At 38.9% G+C, this 27,454-nt stretch overlaps 1 protein-coding gene across 2 annotated transcripts in view; it reads left to right on the plus strand.

Annotated features, from left to right (window-relative positions):
- Positions 1 to 19,182: 19,182 nt before the first annotated feature.
- The window catches only part of CASQ2 (calsequestrin 2), a 68,942-nt gene continuing 60,670 nt past the window's right edge, over positions 19,183 to 27,454 (plus strand). Inside the window, exon 1 of one of the 2 annotated variants that reach the window (XM_026456713.1) lies at positions 19,183 to 19,629. In XM_026456713.1, the coding sequence (XP_026312498.1) occupies positions 19,396 to 19,629 (234 nt within the window). In that variant the 5' untranslated portion in view covers positions 19,183 to 19,395. The remainder of the gene's footprint in view (positions 19,630 to 27,454) is intronic. The other variant, XM_023222719.1, reaches the window with a different exon arrangement.

Below are 27,454 nucleotides of genomic sequence, written 5' to 3' on the forward strand. Positions count from 1 at the left end.
CAAGTCCTTGTCTTCCTTCTCTATTGGCTAAATATTGTACGTTTTCCAAGGGTGAGTTCAAATCCAGCCTCCTCCAGAAAGATCTTTTCATCCATCCTATATATTCCCTCCTTTTCCTGAGATAGACTCTTCTGTGCATATATTCAGTGGTGTGCTGGCAAATGTTTTACAGTGCTCCTGGAAAACAAACAAAACCCTAATTTATTATTTGCCGGTTTCCATGGTGTAAATATTCTCATCATGGTCGATTTCATGTTACCAACAAACATGACATCACTGAATGCAGAGTTGGTAAGAGGTGTGCAATAGAGCACCATTATACAGAATTTCTACAATACAGATACAATAGATTAAAATAATTTCAAGAGCATATCTATTAGGAAATTATAGTAAAATAAGCAAGAAGTATGTGACTTTGTGGTATTTATTAACTTTGTTTTCATATAATTTATTTAATCATGTTTATATAATTTAATTTTTAATATTGGTCATATTTAATAATCACCTCATAAAATTTTCAGCTCTTGAAAAATTAATAGCGATAGCTTGTTTGTTTCTACAATTTCATTTATATGGTACATATAGTATGTAGTCTTTTGACTCTGAGTTCTTTCAGCAAGCATGACAACTCGTGTTGTTGCATATATCAGCAGTTTGTACTTTTTTATTGATGAGGTGTAGTCCCTTATATGGATACACCACAAAGTTTTATCTGTTCATAATTTGATTTGTTTACAGTTTTTGGCTATTATGCATAAATCTGCTAGGAACATTCATTCATTTGTTTATAGGTCTTTGGTCATGAGTTTTCACTTGTCTTGGATGAATATCTAGAGGATTGTTGAGTTGTACGGTAAGGGTGTTTAACCCTAAAAGAAACCACCAAAATGTTTTCCAAAGAGGATGTACTATTTTGCATTCTTACCAGAAATGTCTGAGAGTTCCAGTTGAACCACATGCTAACACTTAATGTGGTCAGTTTTTAAAATTTTAGCCATACTGGTGAGTAATGCAGTGGTATCTTACTTTGATTTTTATAGACATTTCTCTAATGATTAGTGATGTTAAGTATTGTTTCATATGTTTATTCTCCATTCAAATATCTCCTTTGGTGAAGTGTTCATGCAAATATTTTGCTTAATTTTTAATTAGGTTGTCTTATTATTGTAAAAGTTACTTGTATATTCTGGATACAAGTTATTGATTAGATATATATTTTGCAAATATGTTCATGCAGTCTATGGCTTTCATTTTCTCAATGGTATCCTTTAAAGATCAAGGGTTTTTAATTTTAATGAGATCGAATGTCATTTAAAGATCAAAGGTTTTTAATTTTAACGAGGTCCAATCTATCACTTTTTAATGGTTTTTTATTTTTGTGTTCTATCTAAGAAGACTTTGCCCAATTCACAGTCACAAATATTTTCTGTCACATAACTAAGAGTATCACTATTTTTTAGCTCTTACATTTAGGACTGCAAGACATTTTTATTTAATTTTTGGGTATAGCATGAAGCAAGGTTTAAGTTCAACCATTTTGCAGAGGGATATCCAGTTTTTCCCAGGCTATTTTTTTGAAAACTATCATTTCCCCATTGAATTATCTTGACAACATTGTTGAAAATCAATTCATCATATTCATTTGAGTCTGCACTCAGCCCTCTGCTTTGTTACATTATGTCTAGGCTTGTGCCAATATAATACTATCTTCTATAATGTAGCTTTACAGTAAGTCTTGAAATCAAGTAGGATAAGTCCTCAAGCTTTCTATTTCAAAATTCTTCTGACTAGTGGTGATCCTTTGTATTTCCATACAAATTTTAAAGGCAGCTTGCCAATTTCTATAAAAATGATTTCTGAGATTTTCGTTAGGATTAAATTGAATATACATCCCAATTTGTTGAGAATTAAAGTCTTAACAAAATGGAGTTTTCCAATCCATAAGCCTGGTGTATTGCTTCATTTGTTTAGGTATTTTTTCATTTCTGTTAGCAATATTTTATAGTTTTTAGTATAAAGGTTTTATACATCTGTTATTAAATCTATTCCTATAAATGTTGGTATGGTAAATAGTATTTTAAAATTACTTTCTAATTTTTGATTACTAGTATATAGAAATACAGTTGATTTTTGCATATTGACATATCTTTTAACCTTGCTAAACTCACTGATTAGTTGTAGAAGCTTTCGTTGTAAACTCCTTAGAATTTTCTACATAGACAATCATGTCGTCTACAAATGGAAACAATTTTTTTTCTTTTTAATCTGTATATGTTGGATTTCTTTTTCTTGTCTTATTGGATTGGCTAGGCCTCCAGTACAATATTGAATAAAAATTGTGAGAGTTGACATTCCTGTTTAATTTTAGGAGGAAAAATGTATTCAGTCTTTCCCTATGACATATGAAGTTATTTATGAGTTTTTTGAAATTGCTCTGTTTCAAGTTGAGTAAATTCCTTTCAATTTCTCACTTGCTGAGAGTTCTTTTTTTTTTTAGTCATAAATGGATGTTGAGCTCTCAAATGCTTTTTTATCCTTCTATTGAAATGATCTTTTTTTTTTTGTTTTTCTGTATATATGATAAATTACATTGATTAATTTTCAAAACCTATCTTGCATTTCTGACATATATATCCCACTTGGTCGGGTTCAGTCTGCTAAGGTAATTTTAAGAATTTTTGTGTCTATGTTCAAAAAATATATTGGTTTGTAGTTTTCTTTCTTATAGTATCATTTTCTTGTTTTCTTGCCTTCCTAAAAATGAGAGGGGAGGGTTTTCTTCTTTCTTGTTTTCTGGAAGAGTTTGAGTAGGGTTGGGATTATTTCTTCCTTAAATGTTAAGCCATATGGGCCTGGAGTACTCTTTGTGGGAGGGGTTTTAACAACACATTCAAATTTCTTAATAGATATTTGGTTGCTTTGCTTATTTATTTCTTCCGGAACAAATTTGGGTAGTTTGTATCTTTCAAGGAATTTTGTAAGATGTGTAATGATGCTCCTGCTTTCATTCATAGTTTTGGTAATTTGTGTCATTTTTTTGATTAATATTGGTGAAGTTTTTATCAGTTTTATGTATCTTTTCAAAGGACTGTCTTTTGGGTACATTGATTTTCTCTATTTTGTCTTTTATTTCATTAATTTCTGCTGTCATCTTTATAATTTCCTCTGCTTATTTTGGAGTTAATTTTGCTTTATTTCTAGTTTCTTACAAGTGAAGCTGAGATAACTGATTTGAGACCTCTCCTCATTTCTCAAATAAGCATTTAATGCTATAAAATTCCCTCAAAGAAATATTTAAGAAGTATCATAAGTTTTGATATCTAGTGTTTTTATGTTTATCCAATTCAAAATATCTTTGAATTTTTCTTATTATTTTACCTTTGACCAATGAGCTATTTGGAAGTGTGTTATTAATTTCAAAATATTTGATGATTGTTTTCATATATTTGTTATTTATTTCTTTTTTTAAGACAGAATTTCACTCTTGTTGCCCAGGCTGGGTGCAATGGCACGATCTCGGCTCACCGCAACCTCTAGGTTCAAGTGATTCTCCTGCCTCAGCCTCCTGGGTATCTGGGATTACAGGCATGTGCCACCACTCCCAGCTAATTTTAAATTTTTAGTAGAAATGAGCCACCGTGCCTGGCCTTTGTTATTTATTTCTAATATAATTCTACTGTAATCAGAGAACACACTCTGTATTTCAACATTTATATCCATTGACACTTGTTTTATGGCCCAGAATATGGTCTACCTTCTTGATCCATGTGTATTTAAAAAGTATGTGCATTTTGCCACATTAAAAAGTGAAGTATTCCATAAATATCAGTTAGCTCAAATTGATTGATAGTGCTATTCAAGATGTCTGTACCCCAACTTTCAGCCTACTTGTTACTGAGAGAGAAATATTAAAATATCTGACTATGCAGAGAGAACTATTAAAATCAGTTATTGAGAAAGAAAAATTAAAATATCTGACCATAGTAGTATATTGTCTATTTCTCCCTTCAGTTCTATCAGGTTTGCCTTATTTATTTTGAAGCTATATTATTAGGTGCATACAGACTTACAGATTTCAGATATATTGGTGAACTGACCCATTTATCCTTATGAAGTATTCCTCCTTATCTCTGGTAAATTCCTAGTTTCAAAATTAATATGGCCATTCCAACTTTCCTTTGATTAGTATTAATATTTACTTGATATTTCTTCTTCTGTCCTTTATCTTTAACATATCTGCATTTTATATACTGTTACTTCGTATATAAAATAACAACCCTACAACAGTAAATCTCCATCTCTCCCATTCTATTCTTTATGCTATTGTCATAATACATTTTACTTTTTAAAAAAAGAGTCAAGGTCTTTTTACTTTTATATATGCTATATATCCCATAATATATTTATACCATTTTTGCTTTAAACAGTCATACTTACCAGATTCTTCTGGAGCTACTCATTCCTCTGTTGTGTTACAAATTCTCATCTGACATCATGTTCCTTCTTCCTCAGGAAATTCCTTTTACATTTCTTGTAGTGAAGGTCTGTGGACCATGAATTTGTCAGCCTTTATTTATCTGAAAAAGTCTGAATTTCTCCCTTTTTATTAATAATTTTTATAGCATTATTGATATATAAATTGTCTGTAGTAAGTTGCACTATTTAATGTACAATTTTATGTTTATGCATTTGTGTTCATGTATGTATAACCAAAATCAAGATGATGAACTTTTCCATCCTCACAAGCTTCTTTATGTCCTTTTAAAATCCGTTCTTACTTGTTACTTCTGAAACATATTTTCTCTTAGCAAAACATTCTAGGTCGACAGTGTTTTTTTCTTTCATTTTTTTCTACAGTTTCTTGGCTTGGATAGTTTCTAGAAAGAAATATGCTGTCATTCGTATACTTGTTCCTCTGTAGATAAGGTATTTTCTCTGGTTGCTTTATAGTTCTTGTTATCCTCTGTCTCCAGAGATTTCATTATAATTTGCCTTGTTTTCCTTTTATCCTTTCTCTGATGGGGTTTGTTAAACTTCTTGAATGTGTAGGTTTATAGTTTTCATCAAGTGTGGAAAGCTTTTAGCCATTTATTTCTTGAATTTTTTTTTTCTGATCTCTCCTCTCTCTGCTCTTTCAGGGCTTCCAATTATATGTATGATAAGCTATTTATCATTGTCTCATAGGTCACTGGGATTCTATTTTTTTTCAAATTTGTTTGTCCTTTATTTACATAGTTTTCATTGCTATTTCTTCTAGTTCACTGGTCTATTTTTACCCCAGTGTCTAATCTGGGTTTAATCCCATATAGTATATTTTTCATTCCAGATACATTTGCTCCTCTATTTGTAATAGGGTTATGTCCTAACAAATCCATTCTAAGTTGAAAAAAAGTTGAAAATGCACTTAATATACCTAGTCTACTGAACATCATAGCTTAGCCTAGCCTACCTTAAACGTGCTCAGAGTACTTATATTTGCCTATAGTTGGGCAAAATCATCTAATACAAAGTCGTTTTTATGAGAAATAATTGATTATCCTATGTAATTTGTTGAATACTACATTGAGAGTGAAAAACAGAACAATTGTATGGGTACTCAAAGTATGGTTTCTACTGAATGCATATTGACTTTGCACCATGGTATAGTTTAAAGATTGTTAAGTTGAATCATCATAAGTTGGGGACCATCAATATTCTATTTTTCAGATCTAGAAGTTCCATTCAGGTTTGTTGGTGTGGACATATCCTTGTTGCTTAGATACTTGGATGACTTAATTAGTCCCATCCAGTATTAGATAAGGCCAAGGCATTTCTTGGTAATAACCCAGTAAAGAGTAGTGAGTGTGAAATATATAGACATGGATCACCATCTTATTAGTTGTATCACCTCAGAAAAATCACTTAACTTCTCTGAGTTTAAGGATTCTCTATAAAATTGGAGTGAGTGATAATATTAACTGACTGTGTAGGAATTCATTGGAGCAGCAAACAAGTGGAATAGGTATTTGGGATGACCATGAGGCCCCTCCCTCAAGCTCTGCAACCTCACCACTTTGGAAGCTGGCTTTAGTTATGAGTCAGAGGGAGGATTAGCAGTTCCTTTGCTGTAGGAAGGAGTGGCAATGGAATGTTTCTGGATGCTACAAATGCAGACCACATGTTGCAAGACACAGCAGCTATTCCTGAAGCAGTGCTGAGATACTATCCTAGAGGATATCATTCCTGCTCATATGAGCCCACAGGCCTCGGGATGCCACTGCACCAACACCACAAGGACCTGCCCCATGCTTCACCTCGGTCATGTGTCTGTGCACTCCAAAGCACTTGAGAGCTCTGACAACAGGACAAAATCACACAGAAGCTTGAGCACCTCAGCACCATGTGCTGAGGATGACAGGGAATTTCAGAGACTGGGTGGCTGCCACCACAAGAACCTAGCAAACAGGACAGGCAGAAAGAAGAATCAAAGGATTGTATTAAAGCATGACTCAGAAAACATACAAGAGCCACACACATTGAGAATACTTGCCCTGGAACAGTTAAGGAGAAAGTATTCTTCCCACTCTAAACTTATCCCATAGCTTGTGAGGCAAGGAGACAGGGCTATAAAGGGCGATACAAGCTGAACCAGTGCTCATATACCAAACAAGGAATGAAATGTGCCATGTATTCTTCAGGCTGTGTGAGCAGGGTTAGGCATGGTGACTGCTACTCAAGTCACAGGGACAAAACTCTGGGTAGTGTCCACAGAGAGGGGATCTCAATGTGCACATTGCAAGCTCTGTTTCAGTATAACTCAGAATTTTTCAACCTTAGCACTAGTGACATTTTGGGTTGGACAGTTCTTTGTAGTGGAGAGCCGTTTTGTGCATTGTGGAATATTTAGCACATAACTGAGCTCTGTTCACTAGGGTCCAGGAACACCCCAGTCACCACATCTCTGAGTTGTGGCTATCAAAAATGCTTCCAGACACTGCCAAATCAAAATCACCTCTGAATGGGAATCACTAATCTAAACTTCTGGTATTAAGCCTCAAAAGAAGTGAAAGCACTTGCAATAATACTTTCTGAGACTAGAGCTTGGCATGAAATACAGGGACCTCTGCTAAAAATCCAACACTTACATTGATTTATTCATATATGTGAAGCCAAAGCCATTATTTATCTAAAAAATTTGCCCCAAGCACTTAACAGAGGCATAGAGTGTAGTGGTTAATTATACATACTCTGGTGCCAGAATCCCAGCTGCTTGGGACACTTTACTGCCTACTATCAGGCAACATCGGGCAAGGGAATACCACCTCTTTTCACCTTTTTATTTATCTGTAAAATGTAGACAATGCCAGTGACTACCTCACAATGTATCTGTGAGGATATATATTCTTCGTTACATGTAAAGTGCTCGGTACAGCACTTGGGACGTGGTGAGTCCTACAAATGGTCTGTTTCAGCACTTCTCAGCTGGGAGTTGTGACAGTGTTCCCAGGGTTCATGACATTAATGGCACTAAGGCATCTTATTCAATTTTTTTAATAAGTTCTAAAATACTAACCTAAATGTCTTGCCACTTAAAATAAAACTGCTGAGTGCCTCTGATTAAATGTATTAGTCCACATGGCCCTCAGTGGGGTCAGATGGGCCAACTCCTGACTCAGGCTCTCAGATGATCACTCAGCTGCCACAGTGGTTTTGACTCTTGCAGAGCTTTCAATTATCTTTGTTCTTAGTGATCAGATTGCCTAATTTGTGTCTATAACACATAAAGACAAGAACATACAAGAAACTTTGGCACTGAAACACAAGTTAAGGGAAGAGGATCATACCAATTTTATTAATTCTCCAAGTTCACCTCAAGGTGATCTTCATAACTCTATTAGTTTAATTTATCTGATCTAAATCCCATGTACACATCCAGATGTCTCCAAAATATCTAAAATGAGAGTGCAAAAGATGCTATCATAATTATAACAAATTTGGCTTTTCATTTATTAGGAAGGAAGAGATTGCTCACACTTATGTTATCTGTCTCAAAGCATTTATAAATGGTCTGATGCCCACCCAAGTGGACATTGTGATTGCAATGTCCTCAGTCCCCTCAATCCTCTGACTTTTGACGGTGACCTGAGTATTGTTTGGGTATTCCACCCCTTTCTGGCAGCCCAGCTTTCAGGGAACTCACTCCACTGGGGTCTGAGTGGATTCTATTTTTCAGTGCGAGCATATGACTCAATTTTAGTTTATGAGATTGGAGAAGACAGCTGGGCTGGTTTCTGAGGGGAAAAAAAATCTTCACACTATCTTTTCAGAGGAAAGATTATGGAGCCCGGGAGTTATTTGCAGTCATCTTTCAACAACCAGGCTCAGCCACTAATATGATGAAGGTTTAAGACAAGAGAAGGCAGTCTTTCTAACTGGTGTGAGATGGTGTCTCATTGTGGTTTTGATTTGCATTTCTCTGATGATCAGTGATGATGAGCATTTTTTCATGTGTCTGTTGGCTGCATAAATGTCTTCTTTTGAGAAGTGTCTGTCCATATCCTTTGCCCACTTTTTGATGGGGTTGTTTGATTTTTTTCTTGTAAATTTGTTTAAGTTCTTTGTAGATGCTGGATATAAGCCCTTTGTCAGATAGGTAGATTGCAAAAATTTCTCTCATTCCATAGGTTGCCTGTTCACGTTGATGGTAGTTTCTTTTGCTGGGCAGAAGCTCTTTAGTTTAATCAGATCCCATTTGTCTATTTTGGCTTTTGTTGCCATTGCTTTTGGCATTTTAGTCATGAAGTCCTTGTCCATGCCTATGTCCTGAATGGTATTGCCTAGGTTTTCTTCTAGAGTTTTTATGGTTTTAGGTCTAACATTTAAGTCTTTAATCTATTTTGAATTAATTTTTGTATAAGGTGTAAGGAAGGGATCCAGTTTCAGATTTTTACATATGGCTAGTCAGTTTTCCCAGCACCATTTATTAAGTAGGGAATCCTTTCCCCATTTCTTGGTTTTGTCAGGTTTGTCACAGATCAGGTGGTTGTAGATGTGTGGTGTTATTTATGAGGGCTCTGTTCTGTTCCATTGGTCTATATATCTGTTTTGGTACCAGTAACATGCTGTTTTGGTTACTGCAGCCTTGTAGTATAGTTTGAAGTCAGTTAGTGTGATGCCTCCAGCTTTGTTCTTTTTGCTTAGGATTGTCTTGGCTATACAGGCTCTTTTTTTATTCCATATGAACTTTAAAATAGTTTTTTCCAATTCTGTGAAGAAAGTCATTGGTAGCTTGATGGGGTTGGCATTGAATCTATAAATTACCTTGGGCAGTATGGCCATTTTCAGGATACTGATTCTTCCGATCCATGAGCATGGAATGTTCTTCCATTTGTTTGTGTCCTCTTTTATTTTGTTGAGCAGTGGTTTGTAGTTCTCCTTGAAGAGGTCCTTTACGCCCTTGTAAGTTGGATTCCTAGGTATTTTATTCTCTTTGTAGCAATTGTGAATGAGAGTTCACTCATAATTTGGCTCTCTGTTTGTCTGTTATTGGTGTATAAGAATGCTTGTGATTTTTGCACATTGATTTTGTATCCTTAATAAATGGTGTTGGGAAAGCTTCTGCAGAGGAAAAGAAACTATCATCAAAGTGAACAGGCAACCTACAGAATGGAAGAAAATTTTTGCAATCTATCCATCTGACAAAGGATGAATATCCAGAATCTACAAAGAACTTCAACAAATTTACAATATAAAAATAAACAACCCCATCAAAAAGTGGGCAAAGGATATGAACAGACACTTCTCAAAAGAAGACATTTATACGGAAAACAGACATATCAAAAAAAGCTCATCATCACTGGTCATCAGAGAAATGCAAATCAAAACCACAATGGCATACTATCTCATGCCAGTTAGAATGGCAATCATTAAAAAACCAGGAAACAACAGATGCTGGAGAGGGTGTGGAAAAATAGGAACACTTTTACACTGCTGGTGGGACTGTAAACTAGTTCAAACATTGTGAAATACAGTGTGGCGATTCCTCAAGGGTCTAGAACTAGAAATACCACTTGATCCAGCCATCCCATTACTGGGTATATACCCAAAGGATTATAAATCATGCTGCTATAAAGACACATGCACACGTATGTCTATTGCAGCACTATTCACAATAGCAAAGACTTGGAGCCAACCCAAATATTCATCAGTGATAGACTGGATTAAGAGAATATGGCACATATACACCATGGAATGCTATGCAGCCATAAAAGAGGATGAGTTCCTGTCCTTTGTCGGGACATGGATGAAGCTGGAAACCATCATTCTCAGCAAACTATCACAAGGACAAAAAACCAAACACCACATGTTCTCACTCACAGGTGGGAATTGAACAATGAGAATACTTGGACACAGGAAGGGGAACATCACACACCAGGGCCTGTTGGGGGGTGGGGGGAGCAGGGAGGGATAGCATTAGGAGATATACTTAGTGTAAATGACGAGTTAATGGGTGCAGCACACCAACATGGCACATGTATACATATGTAACAAATCTGCACGTTGCGCACATGCACCCTAGAACTTAAAGTGTGTATATATGTATATGTGTGTGTGTATATGTATATATATATATATATAAAGTTGTGTGTGTGTGTGTGTGTGTGTATATATATATATATATATATATAGAGAGAGAGAGAGAGAGAGAGAGAGAGAGAGACCTGAATGGATCAAATTGTTTCCAAATAACTTAACTGCATTTCAGAACAAAAGTAGAAAAGATTTAAAAATATTTTTTAAATCAGTAATTAATGAAGTAAAATGTACAAGGTCTTGCCTCTAATTAAATATTATTAGGTACTCAAAGAAGCAGAAAAAATATGAATCATGCTGATAAGAAGAAGAATAATTGAAACTGACTCAGAACTGACATAGATATTAGAATTAGCAGCCAACAACATTAAAATGGTTATTGTAATTGTATTTCATATCTTTAAAAACCTAATTTAAGACAAAGAAATATTTAAAAGACCCAACTCGGGCTTTTAGAGGTGGAAACCATAATTTCCAAGATGAAACAACACTAACTGGTATCAACAAAATATTATATGTTAAAAAAGAAAAGATTAGCAAATTTGAAGACACAGCAATAGAAACTATACAAAATGAAACACGAATAATAATAATTTTAGAAAATAAAAAGAACATAAGTTAGGAAACCCCAAGTGGCTTAGTATATATAATGAGAATCCCTTAAGAATGGGGAGAAGACAGAAAAGCCATTTGAAGAAATAATGGCCAAATATTTAACAAATCTGAGGAAAACTATGAACGCACAGATCCAAGGAGCACAGAAAACATGAAAAAAAAAAATCACTAAAGCAAGTCACATCATAATCAAATTACTCAAAACTATTGATGAAAACAACATCTTGAAAACAGCCAGAGGAAAAAAGAAATTATATACAAAGAAACAACCATAAGGATGACAGTAATTACTTATAGAAAAGAATATAAACAAGACAACAGTGGAGCAACTCTAAAGTACTGAAAGAAAAAAAAGTCAACCTAAAACTTTTACCCAGTAAAAATACCTTTCAAAAAAAAAAGCAAGATAAAAACATTTTCAAACAAACAAAAGCTAAAAGAATTGTCAGCAGACCTGCACCACAAGAATGTCAGATCAATATCCATCATGAACAAAGGTGCAAACATTCTAAATGAAGTTCTCATAAACGAAATTGAAAAATTTATAAAAATAATAATACATCATGACCAAATGGGGTTTATACTAGAAGTCCAGGTTGATTTAACTTAAAAAAATCAAGTTGGTAATTTACCAAATCAACATAGTTAAAAAAAAAACCAACATATGATCATCTCTATGGATGTAGAAAAAGTATTTGACAAAATGCAGTACCCATTCTTGAGAAAAACTCTCAACCAACTAGGAAAAGAAGTCACTTTCCCATCCCTAGCGAAGGGCATCTATATAAAACAAACAAACAAAAACTGTAGCTACCACCCTGCCGGTAAGTGAACTGAACTCTTTTCTCCTAAGATCAGGGACAAGATAAGGATGTTTACAGTTACCATGTCTGTTTAACATTGTACTCCAGGTTCTAGTTAGTGCAATAAAACAAACCATAGAAACAAAAAAAGGCATCCAAATTTCAACCGAAGAAATAAATAGGTCTTTATCTGCAGACAAAATAACATCTATGAAGAAGATCTAATGGGATCTACAAAATAGCTTCTGGAACTAATAAATTTAGCCAGTTTACAGGATACAACACCAACACACAGAAAATCAATTTTATTTATATTTACTATCAACAAACAAATTGAAATAAAAAATACAAAACTTTATCTTTTTTTAAAGCACCAAAATATGAAATACTTAAAGATCAAACCTGATGAAAGATCTAGTACCTACATAGGGAAAACTATAAGACATTTCCGAAAGAAATTAAAGACTTAAGTTTATAGAGAGATTATCTTTTTAATGTTTCAGAAGACTCAATGTTGCAAAGATATGAATTCTCCCCAATAAAAATCCCAACAGATTTTTGATTTAGAACTTGTTGAACCGATTCTAAAGTTCATATGGAAATGTAGGGGACCTAGAATAACCAAAATAACTTGAAAAAGAAGAAGAAAGTTGGACAGCTAACAGTACCTGATTTCAAGACTTTCAGAGCTACAGTAATCACAACTAGTACACAGCACTGACATTTTAAAAAGATAAATAAAAGGAACAAAACAGAGAGCCCAGAAATAGACTAACATATGTATGGATGACCACTTTTTTTTTTTGGAGACAGAATTTCCCTTTTCCCGTAGGCTAGAGTGTAGTGGCGCCATCTCGGCTCACTGCAACCTCCGCCTCCTGAGTTCAAGCGATTCTTCTGCCTCAGCCTTCGGAGTAGTTGAGATTACAGGTACCCACCACCATACCCAGCTAATTTTTGTATTTTTAGTAGAGATGGGGTTTCACCATGTCGGCCAGGCTGGTCATGAACTCCTGACCTCGAGTGATCCAACCACCTCAGCCTCCCAAAGTGCTAAGATTACAGGCGTGAGCTACCACATCTGGCTGGATGACCAATTTTTAACAAACGTGTTAAGGCAATTGAGTAGAATTGGAGTCTTTTCAAGAAATAGTGTAATACAGAAAAATGGAATATGCCAAAACACCCTTACTTTGATTCATACTTATTCATACTATATTAACTAGATTGAATCACAGATTTTAATTGTCATAGTAGCTTTATGTGTAACAATGACACAAATTTCCATTAATGGGGAAAGAATTAACAAATTGTATATGTTGATACAATATAATTCTAGTTAGTGATAAAAATGAATGACAATATATGCAACGTTACTGAATCTCAAAACAGGTATGCTGAGTGAAAGAAGCCACATCAAAGAAAAAAAAGAGAATAGGTAATGTATTATTCCATTTACATAAAATTATAGAAAATAAAAACTAATCTATAGTGGCAAAAAAGATTAGAGGTTGCCTAAGGACTAGGGGGAGGAGGAGGGAAGAAGGATGGATTACAAAAGGGCTCAAGAAACTTGTAGGCAGTGGATATATTCAATATCTTGATTGTGGTGATAGTTTCATGTGTGTATGCATATGCCAAAATGTATCAAATGTCACACTTTAAATATGTGCAATTTCTTGTATATCAATTATATCTCAATTAAACAAATTAAAAAAAGGAAAAAGTTCAATCTTTATTTCTCATATACATTTGTTTCCTAAACCAACATGCCATTTAAACATTTGCTAACAAATCAACCTTTCTGTTGTCTATTTTAATTAAACAATGAATCATTTATAAACTGATAAATTATAATCTATCTTCATTCTGTATATAATGATTATTAAGAAAGATATTAAAATGAATTTTATAACAGAGTCTGTAATAATATGTCAACCTAGATATATTTGAAAATCTTTTCTTTTTAAATATATTACACAAAAACGGCAACTTTAAAAAAACTCCTAAGGAGAGATATTGAGAGATGGTATATTACCATAAAAAGGAATGGTCAAAAAGGTAGGAGAATGTGGATCTAGATTATTTTAGAGGCCTTGAGAGGTGTTAGTGACTTGCCCCAAGAAACATATGTCCCAGTTCCCTCATGGAGTGAGGATCAAAAGAGCCATAAATGTAAATGACCCTATCAACTGTGCTGTGCTGAGTTGTTTCCACATCTGTCTGGTACAGGCAATGGGGCTAGGTGAAGGTACAGGTTACTTTGCAGGTAAAAAAGCTGAGGCTATAGGATAGGCGGCTTTTTGTCATTTTAGGAGTCGGTTTTCACTGTCACCCTCAGTTCCCTATTGCTGCTGTAACAAATTACCACAGACTTAGTGGTTAAAACAACACAAATGTATTGTCTTACAGTTATGGAGGTTAAAAGTCTAAAATGGGCTGCGGGGCTGCATTCTTCCTGGAGGCTTTCAGGGAAAATCTTCTCCTGGCCTTTTCTATCTCTCAGATAGAGGCTGCCTACATGCTTTGGCTGCTGGCCTGTGTCATTCCAGCCTCTACTTCCATCGTCCATCTCCTTCTCTCACTCTGACCCTCTTGCCTCTGTTTCACAAGCATCCACCCGGACAATCCAGGCTAATCTGGAACTTAATCACATCTTCAAAGACTCCTTGGCCATATTAGGCAATACACAGACACACACAGACACACACACACACACACACACACACACACACAGAGGTTTTAAGGATTATACTGGACATCCTGTGGGGGGTTGGGGGGATGGGGAGCACTCTTCTGTCTACCACACCCTCCATTTGGACCCTTTGATATGATCTCCATATTCGGGTTTTTTTTTTTTTTCTGTTATTTTACTGCTACCCCTGAGAACCCTGTATTTCCCCCCTAGTTCCAGGACAAAGTAGCCCTAAGCTTTCCATTTATCTGTTCTTGTCTACTGAATTAAATGTTTTCCTTCCTTCCTTCCTTCCCTTCTCCTTCCTTCCTTCCTTCTCTCTCTCTCTTTCTCTTGTTTCTGCTGTTAAAATACCTGGTTTTTTTTTTTTTTTTTTTTTTTTTTGGAGACGGAGTCTCGCTAGGTCGCCCAGGCTGGAGTGCAGTGGTGCAATCTCGGCACACTGCAGTCTCTGCTTCCTGGGCTCAAGTGATTCTCCCGCCTCAGCCTCCCGAGTAGCTGGGATTACAGGCAGGTGCCATCATGCCTGTCTTTTTGTATTTTAGTAGAGATGGGGTTTTGCTATGTTGGCCAGGCTGGCCTCAAACTCCTGACCTCAGGTGATCCTCCAGCCTCAGCCTCTTATAGTGCTGGGATTACAGGTGTGAGCCACCGGGCCCGGCCACAAAGTAATGCTACAGATTTATTTACTAAGCATTTAATGAGAACTACTACTTGCTATGAGGATGCTGTGAACAGATGCTGCCCCTGCAGCAATGAGGTTCAGCCGGGAGAGGGAGAAGGCTCTCCCGTGAGAGGAGCGTTTCCAAGGAGAAGTACAGTGTGTAAGGGGACTCAGTGTCAGCTCCTGGCCTACACTGAGGGCCTCCTTAAGGAAGTGACATTTGTCAAAACCTGGACTCATATTGTTGGAGCTTTGGGGCTCTTTTTCAGGATAACATTGATCTCTTTCTGCTTGTTTCTGTTGAGGAGTTTCCTGGTGCAGAGGAGGCAGGAAGGCTCCAGGGACCACCACATAAAGTTGAGAGAAAAGGAGGGCCTTGGAGTTGCTAACAGACTTGTTTAGATCTCGCCAGAGGATGCCGGAGGCTCATGGAGCACAGGGCTCTAGACCTGAGTATTTCTGCATTCTTTCTACCAGGCTGTGCTTCCCTCCAGGAACCGGAGCAAAGAAATAGGCCATTTTCTGTTTTGTCCACTGGGTGGAGTATTTTAGCCAACGAAGGGGGCTTTGGCAGCAGTGACTTTGTAGGCGATCTTTGCCTTGGAGAAGAGGCAAGCTTGGACTCGTCCGGAGTCACGCCCATCAAAACCCTCCTCCGCAGCTAACATTCATCAAACTTCATCACACCTGTGTGCTGGGCTGAGGCCCATCCTGGTAAAAGAAAATCTTGTAACAGATTTTAACATCTTAGAGCCAGAAAGGGGGCCGTAGGAGCTTGGTGACTCTAACCCTCTTTCACAAATTGCTAGGGCACCAGCCTGAGGGCTCCTAAACTAATCACACAGGCGGGCGAACCAGGTCTCCTGCCTTTCTGGGGGCGGTTCTTTCTCGCTAAGCCGCCTCGGAGGCGCCCAGATAGAGACCTGCAGACCTTCGAAGGGAGGCGTGAGAAAAGACATACGTTTCTCTTTGTAGATAAAATGGTCTGAGAGAAAATCATTCTGCCACCTGTCAAGAATAAACAAAGTAAATGAGCTAGGTTAGATTAAGGGACTCTAGGTGGCCGCCACTCACAGTGAAGGACTGGAAATGGTTAGGAAAACAAGGGGCCTACGCCATATATTGTAACAACAATGAACATTTATTTGTGTTGATTTGTATGTTTTGTTCTACCCCTTCTTGTTCAAAAACAAAACAAAAAGTACCTACTAATGGCCCATAAAAATGAACATTTCAGCACAACCACATACACTAGAAGTGCATGACACATTGGCTTGGGCCGCAGTTAAAGCTGGAACAGAACAGCTGATTTGCAGGAGGTAAGATTGACTCAGAAATGTGTGAAGCATTCTTTGTTTAAAAAATAAATGAATTGGCTGGGCCCAGTGGCTCACGCCTGTAATCCCAGCACTTTGGGAGGTTGAGGCAGGCGGATCACCTGAGGTCGGGAGTTCAAGACCAGCCTGACCAACATGGAGAAACCTCGTATCTAATAAAAATACAAAATTAGCCAGGTGTGATGGCGCGTGCCTATAATCCCAGCTACTCGGGAGGCTGAGGCAGGAGAATGGCTTGAACCTGGGAGATGGAGATTGTGGTGAGCCGAGATAGGGCCATTGCATTCCAGTCTGGGCAACAAGAGCGAAACTCCATCTCAAAAAAAAAAAAGAAAAAAAGAATTAAAGTTGGTGATCAATAAGGCAGAGGAAAAACAAAAATAGGAAAATGAAAGGCAGGTAGAAAATAAGCCTGGTATGTTAAATGCAAACTATGAAAACCTACCTCTTGCTGAGAGTGGGGCATGAATGTAGACCTCATATCTACCGTGGCTGCTTGGGGGAAACATGATCACCACAGCATATGTCAGTGGCTGCCTGTCCTCAGGGCTGGGCTGCCTGGCCCAAATCGAGTCCATGATCTAGGGGCAGGAACTTTCCACAGCTCAGGCTTTTCGCAGTAAACCAGATTTGAAGGTTAAACTAAATTTTAAAAAATTATTTCTTTTCCCTTATAGTTTTGTCAATTATAAGTCAGAAGGAAATTCAAGGACTTTGACTTTAAATATCTCCCAATTTTTCAGTAACAGTTAAACCTACTTACATATTAAGAAAAGTGGAGCAAATTCTAAATAAAGGTAGCCCAGTGAGATCAAGACAACTGGGAACAGTTTGGGGAGGCTGACCTCAAAAAGACAATACACACATTGTTTCACTCAGAAATCTTTTCTCCCTTAAATTTCCTAAAGAAAACAGAGATCTTGCATGCTTGCCACTGACTTGGAAAGCTAAGTACACCTTAGAATGGATATTCTTGGCTCCATCTTTTGAAAACTTAGAGACTACACCATTAGAAAGAATGGAATGTCATCAAGGGTTTTAGTGATGGGTTCTTCAAGGCCCCAACTTCCTGCACATGAAAGTGTAGCATCAAGACAACCCCTCATCAGCCTGACTCTCAATGTAAGGCCCTCTGACTGCAGGGGAGCCTTGCCTTACTCATAGAGGCCACAGATCTTCTCTTTGCCTTCTAACCCCTGCAAAAGCTGTGTGTGACAGAGTACTCTGTCTTTTCAAAGCTGATTTATAACTGAAGGAGAACAGAAACTTGGTCAGAATCATGAGTGCCCTAGATGTGTTTGAAGAGTGGAGAGACATGACTGGACTAGGGTTGGACTGGAAGAGATGGTCAAGAAGGTACTTAAGAAAAGGGGTGTTTGCAAGGGAATCACCCAGAGTCAGAGGCAAGACAACCAGGAGCAGCAGCTTTGAGGCAGGGTTGAATTCTTGCTCTGGCAGTTAGAAATGCTGCAAACTCAGACAAGTTGCTGTTAGCTCAGTGGTAGGATGAGCCCTGATCACTTCTGCCCCAGTTGCCTACTGGATTCAAGGAGAAAATGGACAAGAAAGGGTTCACAAACCATTTATATTAGAAACAGACAAATATCCATTATATAACCAATGTTCCACCAGCTCCAGTGAGAAGTAAGTACAATAGCTACCATTTTTGAGCACCTGTTTTGTGCCATGCTTTTTCATCTATGTGTTTTAAACTTTATGGTTATTATCAGCCCCACTTTACATAGAGGGGAACTGATAATCAGAGAGGGCAAGTGACCCTCCAAAGTTCATTAGCTGTTAAAAGGCTGAGTAGGGATTTGAGCTGTGAACCTTGTTTCATTTTATTCTAATGAGGACAGATTCTTCTGGTGTCAGCTGGGTTCAGCAGGGTGTCCCTGCACCCCTCGCCCAGTGGCTGGCAGAGGATTTTTAAGAAGAGAGGATGGAAGGTAGAAAAAAACAGGAGTAGAACATGAGGAAGTCTACCTTGGGGCTCCGTTTTGTTTCATGTTGCAGTGAGGAACAGAGGGTGAGCAACCACTGTGAGGGGACAGGCTGAGTTATATCTCCCTGGAGTGATTTAACAATTCCGTAATGCATGAGTGTCATTCTGTATGTTTGAACTCCCCATTTGCTTATTGGCACCGTAGTCCCTTATCTCTCTCCCTCTCGAGTTTCTTTCTCTTCTTTGACCTTTCTAGCCTCCTTATTTCATGCGTGCACATTCTTGTCTTTTTCCTCCTGCCTCTTCCCTCTTCACCATTTGGACAGACTGTATCAGCGAATCCCTCTACAGTGTCGTATCTAACTTTTTTATTCATTGCATGATTTATTTTTAGCCTGAAACAACTGCATCCTAAAAATGGAGTTCCTAATGAGACAGAGGCTGAGCAGAGCTATGTAAGGTATCTGGGGCTTGGCCTCCCAGCCTCCCTAGCTTGGCTGTTTTTCTACTCTCGCGCGTGCGTGTATGTGTGTGTGTGTGTGTGTGTGTGTGTGTGCGCCTCTGCTCTTTGTCCTGAGCCCACGATTCCAGAGCTGGCTGGACCCAAGGAGGTGAAGAGTCACTTCTCCGCCCCAGGAAGGGCAAAGAAGAGAGACAAAATCATCCTGTCTGCTCCCTGCTTGGCTCAACAAGGCCTCTAATAGTCTTCTGTCCTTTCTTCTGCACACGGCGTATTTGGGAACAAGAAACAAAACTTTTTCCAAATGAAGAGAACTCACTTGTTTATTATGGGGGTTTATTTTCTGTCCTCTTGCAGGGCAGAAGAGGGGCTTAATTTCCCCACATATGATGGGAAGGACCGAGTGGTAAGTCTTTCCGAGAAGAACTTCAAGCAGGTTTTAAAGAAATATGACTTGCTCTGCCTCTACTACCATGAGCCGGTGTCTTCAGATAAGGTCGCGCAAAAACAGTTCCAACTGAAAGAAATCGTGCTTGAGGTAAGAAATCAAAGGGCATGCTGTCCGCGCTGCCTCAATGAGGTGCTGAGGGAATGCCTTTGGCCAGGGGTTGGGATATGGGAACGAGGATGCAGAGAATATATATTGAAGTCTGCTTTATTTTGGCCTCACGTGAATCAGATGCCCTTGTTGCACAGCTGGGATGTGTGAACAATGAGGGGTGGGTCCTAACTCCTCAAATGAAGAGGACCAAACGTGCTACACTTCTTAGTGGGTCTGATGTAAAGTCTCTATGGCCCCCTTGACTTTTCAAGGGCCCTTGTCCCAATCACTGTTTCCCAGATAGAACGCAGAAACTGTTGTTAAAACTGTTGGCTGAAATGAAATCCAGGGACTACTTGTGGATTTCACTCAGTATGCCCACTCTGCTCCCTCAAATCTCCCTGTGATCCTGGAGAGACCAGAGTTACCTGACCTTGCCTCTCTCTGGGGGTCAGATGGAGAATATCACTAAATGACTTTCCTCTCTTGTGATTTGCTGTCAGTCAGCATTACAGAATGTAGCTGTGTGCAGATTTTCTGAGCGGGCTATTCATTTATGTGATTTTTTTTTTTTTTTTCCTCAGAAAGTTCTTGGTGTGACTTTAGGGCAGAGCTGAAGTCAGTTCTTATTTTATCCGCATTACATGGCCTGCCTGTTTGTAACCTGGCACTGGGGCCCATTTTCTAATCCTCTGCGAGTGCCCCAGAACTATTCCTGCAGCTCCTCCTGGACAGCTTAAGATGGCTTACACTTTAAGAGTGCCCGAGGATGCCAAGAATGCTAGTGGGCACCAAGATGCCTCATCAGTCCCCATGCCTAGCCCAGGCGCAAACCTATGGAAAGGATATTTGAGAATTACAGTTTATTAACCAGTGCAATCAGAGAACTCAGGTTGATGAAACAGTTTGATTAACAGAATTATCGTATAAAACCCATGTGGATTTGAATTTTTTCCAGTTGAAAAATTGACTGTCATAAAATCCAGCAAAACTATCCCAAATACATCAAAAATATATTTCCAACCTTGAGTGCTGAATGTGAAAGTTCAGTTCTCTCTGTGGGTTGCAAGAAAAGAGAAAGCAGGGATAGTTATTAAGACTTTATTCTATAGAAATGAGCAAATCACAGGCTGGAAAAGAACAGGACATAGAACTTAGCTGCTGCTTAGCCCATGAAACCAACACTTACATTATATCTCCATTTCAAACTGCCATACTCAGTTATCAAGAGACATTGTTATGAAAACTTAATAGAAGGCATAAGGATTCTCCCCTATATACTCATTGCTGTCCAGTTAGCCTAGAATTCCAAAAGATTGCCTTTGGTTGGCCAGTACAGTCAAGGACATTCATTTCTGATTCTAATTTTTTTTAAAGAAATCTCTTTCTATCATCTATCTATCTATCTATCTATCTATCTATCTATCTATCTATCTATCTATCTATCTCTAGCTCCCCAAGTATATATGTCCCCAAAGACTATGCAAAATCATGAACAGGAACTTCCCCTGGACTTACCATCCTTCCAGACACCTTTGATCCAAGAGTGCCCTTTTCACAGTTGGGTGCCAGCCCAGCAGAGACCGATAAGGAAAAGTTCACGACAGGAGTCAATTTGATGCCCCTAGGCTGCTAAAGCTGGAGTGAGGCATCATTAGGAGAAAAAGAACACAGAACTTGAAGTCAGGATATCCGTATTTAAGTTCTGGCTTTGTCTCTACTAGGCATAGGACACAGGGCAAATTATGTAATTTCTCAGAGCCTCATTTTCTTATCTATAAATATAGAAAAATAATAACTATCATGCAGGCTTAAGAAATGATTAAATAATAATAATGTTTATTAAATGCTTACTAAGTACAGGGACTGTCCTAAGCACTTGGTATGTGTTAGCTTGTTTAATCCTTACAATAATTCTATTAAGTAGGTACAGTTACCAATTCCCTTTTATAGATGGGGAAACTGAAGCAGAGAGGCTAAGTTGTCCAAGGTTACACAGCTACTGCAGATGGAGGCAGTACGTAATACCTATACTGCGCTACTCCTGAAATCAGTGCGAAAAGGCCCAAGGGGCTTCTGGGTAGACTGTTTAAGACGATTTCAAGGGTCTTCCTTAAACAGAGTTGCTCAGCCTCTGGGCCTGGGTCTGATGATGCCAGCTGTACCACCAGCATGGCCGAGAAGTACATGGCCTGGAGGCACTGCTTATGCAAAAGTCCAAACCGAGGAGGAGGCCTGGGCTCCATTAGTGAAGGTGAGGAAGGGGCGGGCCTTTGTTGAGATACTTGTCAGGTGCAGCATCAAGGGAAAAATTGGCTCCAGGAAGTCCATGAGTGGAAAGAGTGAACACGCCTTTAAACTTTCTTCATGGTCAAAACAACTATTTTGTCCTCTTAATCCTCTAGACCCCACACTTGCACTAAGAAAAATAGTCTACCAGCTTCCAGGGCTGTGGCTGTTAGGGGGTAGGGGGAAAAGAGGAGGCAGTTCCCAGTGTCCATCCATCAGGCAGTGTGGTCTCAGTCATGGGCAAATAGCTGGAGGGGAGGCGGCTCCCTTCCCCCTTGCAGCTTAAGGCAGCTTCTGACACTTTTTATCATAACCAACTATGACCCAGTACACACAGACACACACACACACCAGAAACAAAAATTTCATGAAACTATACTTATTATTATTACCTGGGGAATTAAAAACTTTTTTTTTTCTATTTTTATCCCGTTCTCTTCTATTTCACTTTAAAAATCTATCTCAACCTATTAAGTTGATTTCGCTCTCCAGTGAGGAGTTGCCATTCCTAGGCTGAAACAGCTGAGGAATTTCTAGGAATTAGAAACTCATAGCTCCTCACACTAGGGCCACCCCATCGTAAGAAACTCCAAGGGCGCTGTGGCCAGTCATGTATATTTTGTCTGCATCTCTAAGGGATGTCAATGAAAAGAGCCAGAAACAACTTCATCCACAGAGCGAGGAGGTCACTGCCTGATGAGGGGCACTTGAAATGCCATTCAATTAGTCATGCATCTGCCACCTACTTTATGTTGGGGTGCTGGGATAGATGCTGTGGATACAGGGAACGTGAGACCCTCGAGTGGCTCACAGCTGAACATGGAAGAAAACACACGAACTAAGAGCTACGGTGCAGGGAGATTGCTGTAACAACAGAGCAACTTATAAGTTTCTCACGGAGAGTAGAGGAAGGAAGAAGAGCCAGAACTGGTTTGTGACATGAGTAGGAATTCACTGGCAAAACAGCACATATTCTGATGGCTCTCAAGTATTTTTCCACCTGCTAGCTTTTTCCTAAAATTTGGCCAAGAGGGCCTCATTTCTTTAGGGTAAGATTTTTGTCCTGACTTAGTCAAGGTCCTCTGGGAGAGGTAGACCTTTGAGATGTTGCCAATCGCTTACATCCCCTGAGTCTGAATTTGTCGTGAGAACAGGACTTGACAAGGGGAAGAGGAGAAGGGGGAGAAGATAAGGTCTATACAGCTTAGCAAGAAATAGGCAAGTAATATGACACCAGGAGGCAGCAAACTCAAACTTTGCTTTCCAGTCTGGCCAGAGTCCAGTTCTGGAGGTCCCAAGGGTCAGTGTATGATCCATAGTTCCATGCAGATGTTTTACACATGCTTGTTGAATGAATGAATGAATGTTAGAGCTCAAAAGAACTGTGGGAGTCATCTAGGTTGCTCTGAACCCCTCATTTCATAGCTGTAACCCTGACTTAAACAGCTGGTAGTTCTGATTCCTGCTTGGCTTTCTTGATCAACAAAGTAGCATATACTCCTTTAGATTTCAGAGTATGTGAAAAAGAACTAAAAGGCAATAAAAGTAATCACACCAAAATAAACATGGATAATGTTCTGGTAGATTTCTTTCCAGTTTTTTTTCTGTACATAAGTATACATTTTTCAATTCGGAATTATACCATTTATACAGTTTTGTTTCCAGCTTTTCTTCACATCCATATATTGTATTTCTATATTATTAAACCGTAATGTTAATACCAGCATAGTATTCCACTGTATCATCATACATATTTTAAAAATAATTACCATATATTTGGATCCTGACATAATTTTTAGAGTTTTAAAAATCTTTATCTTTTCATTATTGTTTTAATGAACACTTCTTTGATTTCTGGCTAAAGTTTTCCATAAAATTGTTTTGCCATTTATATATTTTTTCTTCCATAAATTATTTTTCTATGCCTTTTCTCATGTTTCTACTGGGGTGTCAACACAAATTATAAAAGGAGTTGCAATTTTGCATGCTGTCTCTTGCAGCTTCCGCCAAGATAGTTAATTTAGTCACACGACAGTGGCCAACTTCCATTAGCATTACAGGACTCAGAGACAGAGGAGATGGTCAGGGAATTCAGTTTCTCCTTGTGGCTTTGTTTCCTGCTTCCTCTTTTTTCTTGAAACTGCTGTGCAAGCTGCTGCTCCTATCGTGTCCTATAAATATTGCCAGAGAAAAGTCCTTCAACATCACCATTTCCCTGAGGTTGAAGTGCTTGAGAGATGGCATGCTCTAACACGGGCTTCCAGATCAGATAGACCCGGCTTCCTTATTTGCAAGGTGGAGATGACAGTGCTGTTGTGAGGATTGAATGAGGCTGCCCAGCAAGAGCATAGCTCTGGCACACAGAAGATACTTAACAAATGCTGGCTTCTTTCAGCCCACACTCACTATTTTGTCAGGATTCTAAACACAGTGCAACTAACCCCATCAGTTTACAAACTGAGGAAATCAGGCCTTGGGAGCTGGGGACTGGAAATGCATTGCCATCTTGCTTATTCCCAGCCAGTTTGATTCACTCCTCCTCTTATTGCTTATTCACTCCTCCTCTCTGGGGCTGGAGAGGAGGGGTGACTTGCCGGTGGTCACAGGTCTCTCTCAGTGTACCCCTGTTTGGCATTCCCTCTGCTCTCAAGGCTTTGCTGAGCCTGTGTCGGCTATGTCCAACCACCTCATCAATACCATTTATTAAATTAGGCTTTGCCCCATTTTCAGACATGGTTCAGTCTCACCTACTTCGAGAGGTGCTTCCAGTTCCCTTCTAATCCTTTCTACCTTACCCTTTCCCCCCATGGAGACATGGGTTGGATTTTTCCCTCTAGATTAGAAGCCTCATAAGAACAACCTGAATGAAAATCAAACTTGGTAATAGGGGAAGCAAAAAGCGAAGCAAAAAGCAAAGCAAAGCAAAGCAAAACAAAAGCAAACTGAGCCAAGTTCACATTGGGCAAGGATCAAGAAACTGCTTGTAACTCAAAAACACAACTAAATGAATGCACTGGTCACATGACAACATGACAGGTGGAGCCCCAGCTGGCCAGGCATGAGCAACATGGCCTCCACATTGTGAATTCCTGAGCCCTCTACACGTGGCATTTCCGTTCTGCCCAGCACCCAGCCTGGGATGAGGAATCGATTCCTTCTTCTTCCGCTTCTGCCTTAACACAGATCTTATCCCTAACTCCAAGACCTTTATCTTTTCCTCTACACCACTTCACTGCTAGGTGTCCGGCATTCCAACCTGAAAAAGAAGACAAGAAAAGGACAAAAGCTTTTTCCTGGTGAGCTTCACACTTACGTAGAAACAACTTTATGGCCACTTAAATAGTCTATAGAAGGAAAGGAGGAAAGAGACATGCAAAGACCTCAGAGCTCAGTTCTAGGACCTCTGGGCACTTTTCATTTTATATTCACATGTTTCATAGTGAAAATTGATGCTGTTAGCCATGTATCTGTGTTTTGGGTGGCAGGGTGGAGAGGGGGGAATAGCAACTGAGTAGACTAACCTGCAACCAATATGCATTTATTGGATAAGGAAAGCTACGGGAATTTTTTTCAGGCAGCTAGAGAGTGTTTCCGAACATGAAAACAAGCATTGTAAATTCCTAAATAGAAATATTAATTCATTTATCAAATTTTCACTGCTATTAACGGACACTCAATAATCTTTGCATGAGTAAATGAATGTATCAGTGAATGTATGGACAAAGAACAAGCAACACTTTCCAGATTGTGAACAGTAAAGCTTGGTTCATTCATTTAGGGTGAAATAGGTCCCTTGAGCAGGCAGAAAACCTGGAGTCTTGGCACAAAAATGGCCACATCTTCTTGGAAGTTGAACCAGGTCGACCTGTTGGTCTTGTAGTTTTTCAACAGGCTGCAACTAGAGTTCAAGGTCTAAGGCTGCTCCCCTGTGTACCCTTGGTGGGGTTCTTCTGCTTTTCCTGCTTAAGAAGGTCTCACTTTAGCTCACCAATAGAGTCTGTTGCGATGCTCTGTTGCCATCCACACAGTGCCTGTCTAGGGGATCTCTCCTAAGCTATCTTGGGTATTAAATGGCAGGACCACTACCTAAAAATGCAAACCAATTTCCCATGCTGAAACATAGGTTACTTTCCAATAATTTTTAAATGATGACTCACACAAATTATCTATTAGGCCCTGTAGGGGAGAGGGATGCTGGTTTCATTGTCTATGACAGGATCAAGAATCATAATCCTGTGTGATGTAGGCCTCTGAGTTTTGCAGCTGTTTAGCGGATCTCTTGATGCTGCTGCTATCAGTCTGCCAGAGCCCCTACCAGACTGAGCTTCCTTCTTCCTTCAGGCCTCAGTCTCCTAAACTATCTGTATATCAGTAAAAAGTAAACGTTAGCTGAGAGTGACTGCAGCCTCTTCAGGCTTTGCAATGTGCCAGCATCATCATTGACAAGACTCATGTGTACTTTATAAACACCTCCTCCTCCTCTTCTCCTCCTCCTCCTCCTCCTCCTCCTCCTCCTTCTTCTTCTTCTTCTTCTTCTTCTTCTTCTTTCTCCTCCCCCTCCTCCTCCTCCTCTTCCTCTCCTTCTCCTTCTCCTTCTTCTTCCTCCCCTTCACCCCCTGCAGGCTGGAGTGCAGTGGTACAATCTCAGCTCACTGCAACCTCCACCTCTGGGTTCAAGCAATTATTCTGCCTCAGCCTCCTAAGTTGTTGGGATTACAGGTGCCCACCACCACACCCAGCTAATTTTTATATTTTTAGTAGAGACAGGGTTTCACCATGCTGGCCAGGCTGGTATACCACCATTTCTCTATATCCAATCTCAGATGAAGTATCAATGCTTGGGAAAACTGAAAGCAGAACACCTGAACTTCTCTTCCATTTACTCACTATACTGAGCAAGTCACACAGATTCACTTCATTACACTGATCTGTGAAATCTATATGTAAAATCATCTATAAAATCAACCATTAGTTCCTACCTCCATGAATTAGGAGAATTACATGGAAACAGGTGAATAAGAATTTCTTATAAAATTATAAGAAGCTGTGAAAGAGTCAGGTATTATTATTTTTGTTATGTCAGTTACTACTGAAGAAATTCATCTATGTATTAATAGAATGACTAATTGAGTGCTTGAAGTATAGTGGGTGCTTATCAATGTGAATTTCCTTCACTAGTCACTTGAACTTTTGTACGTGTTCTTAGTTGATTGTAGTTCTCAACTTTGACCATACATTAGCACCACATAAGGAGTTTTAAAAAATACTGATTCCTGGGTCTCATCCCCACAGCTGATGATTTAATTGGTCATTGGGTAAAGGCTGATGTCCAGATGCTGCAATTTTTAAAAACTTTCTGAGTGCTGTTAAGATGCAGCCAAGTTTGAAGGCCACTTGAACCTTGATGCTTAAAATGTGAACCCCAAGGTTGAGAGCAGCCCAGCTACCTGGGAGGCTGAAAGTAGAGGATTGCTTGAGGCCAGGAATTTGAGTCTGCAGTGTGTTATGATTGCGCCTGTGAGTAGATACTGCA

The sequence above is a fragment of the Piliocolobus tephrosceles genome, chromosome 1 (assembly GCF_002776525.5).
Source record: "Piliocolobus tephrosceles isolate RC106 chromosome 1, ASM277652v3, whole genome shotgun sequence".
In the NCBI taxonomy this organism is placed as follows: domain Eukaryota; kingdom Metazoa; phylum Chordata; class Mammalia; order Primates; family Cercopithecidae; genus Piliocolobus; species Piliocolobus tephrosceles.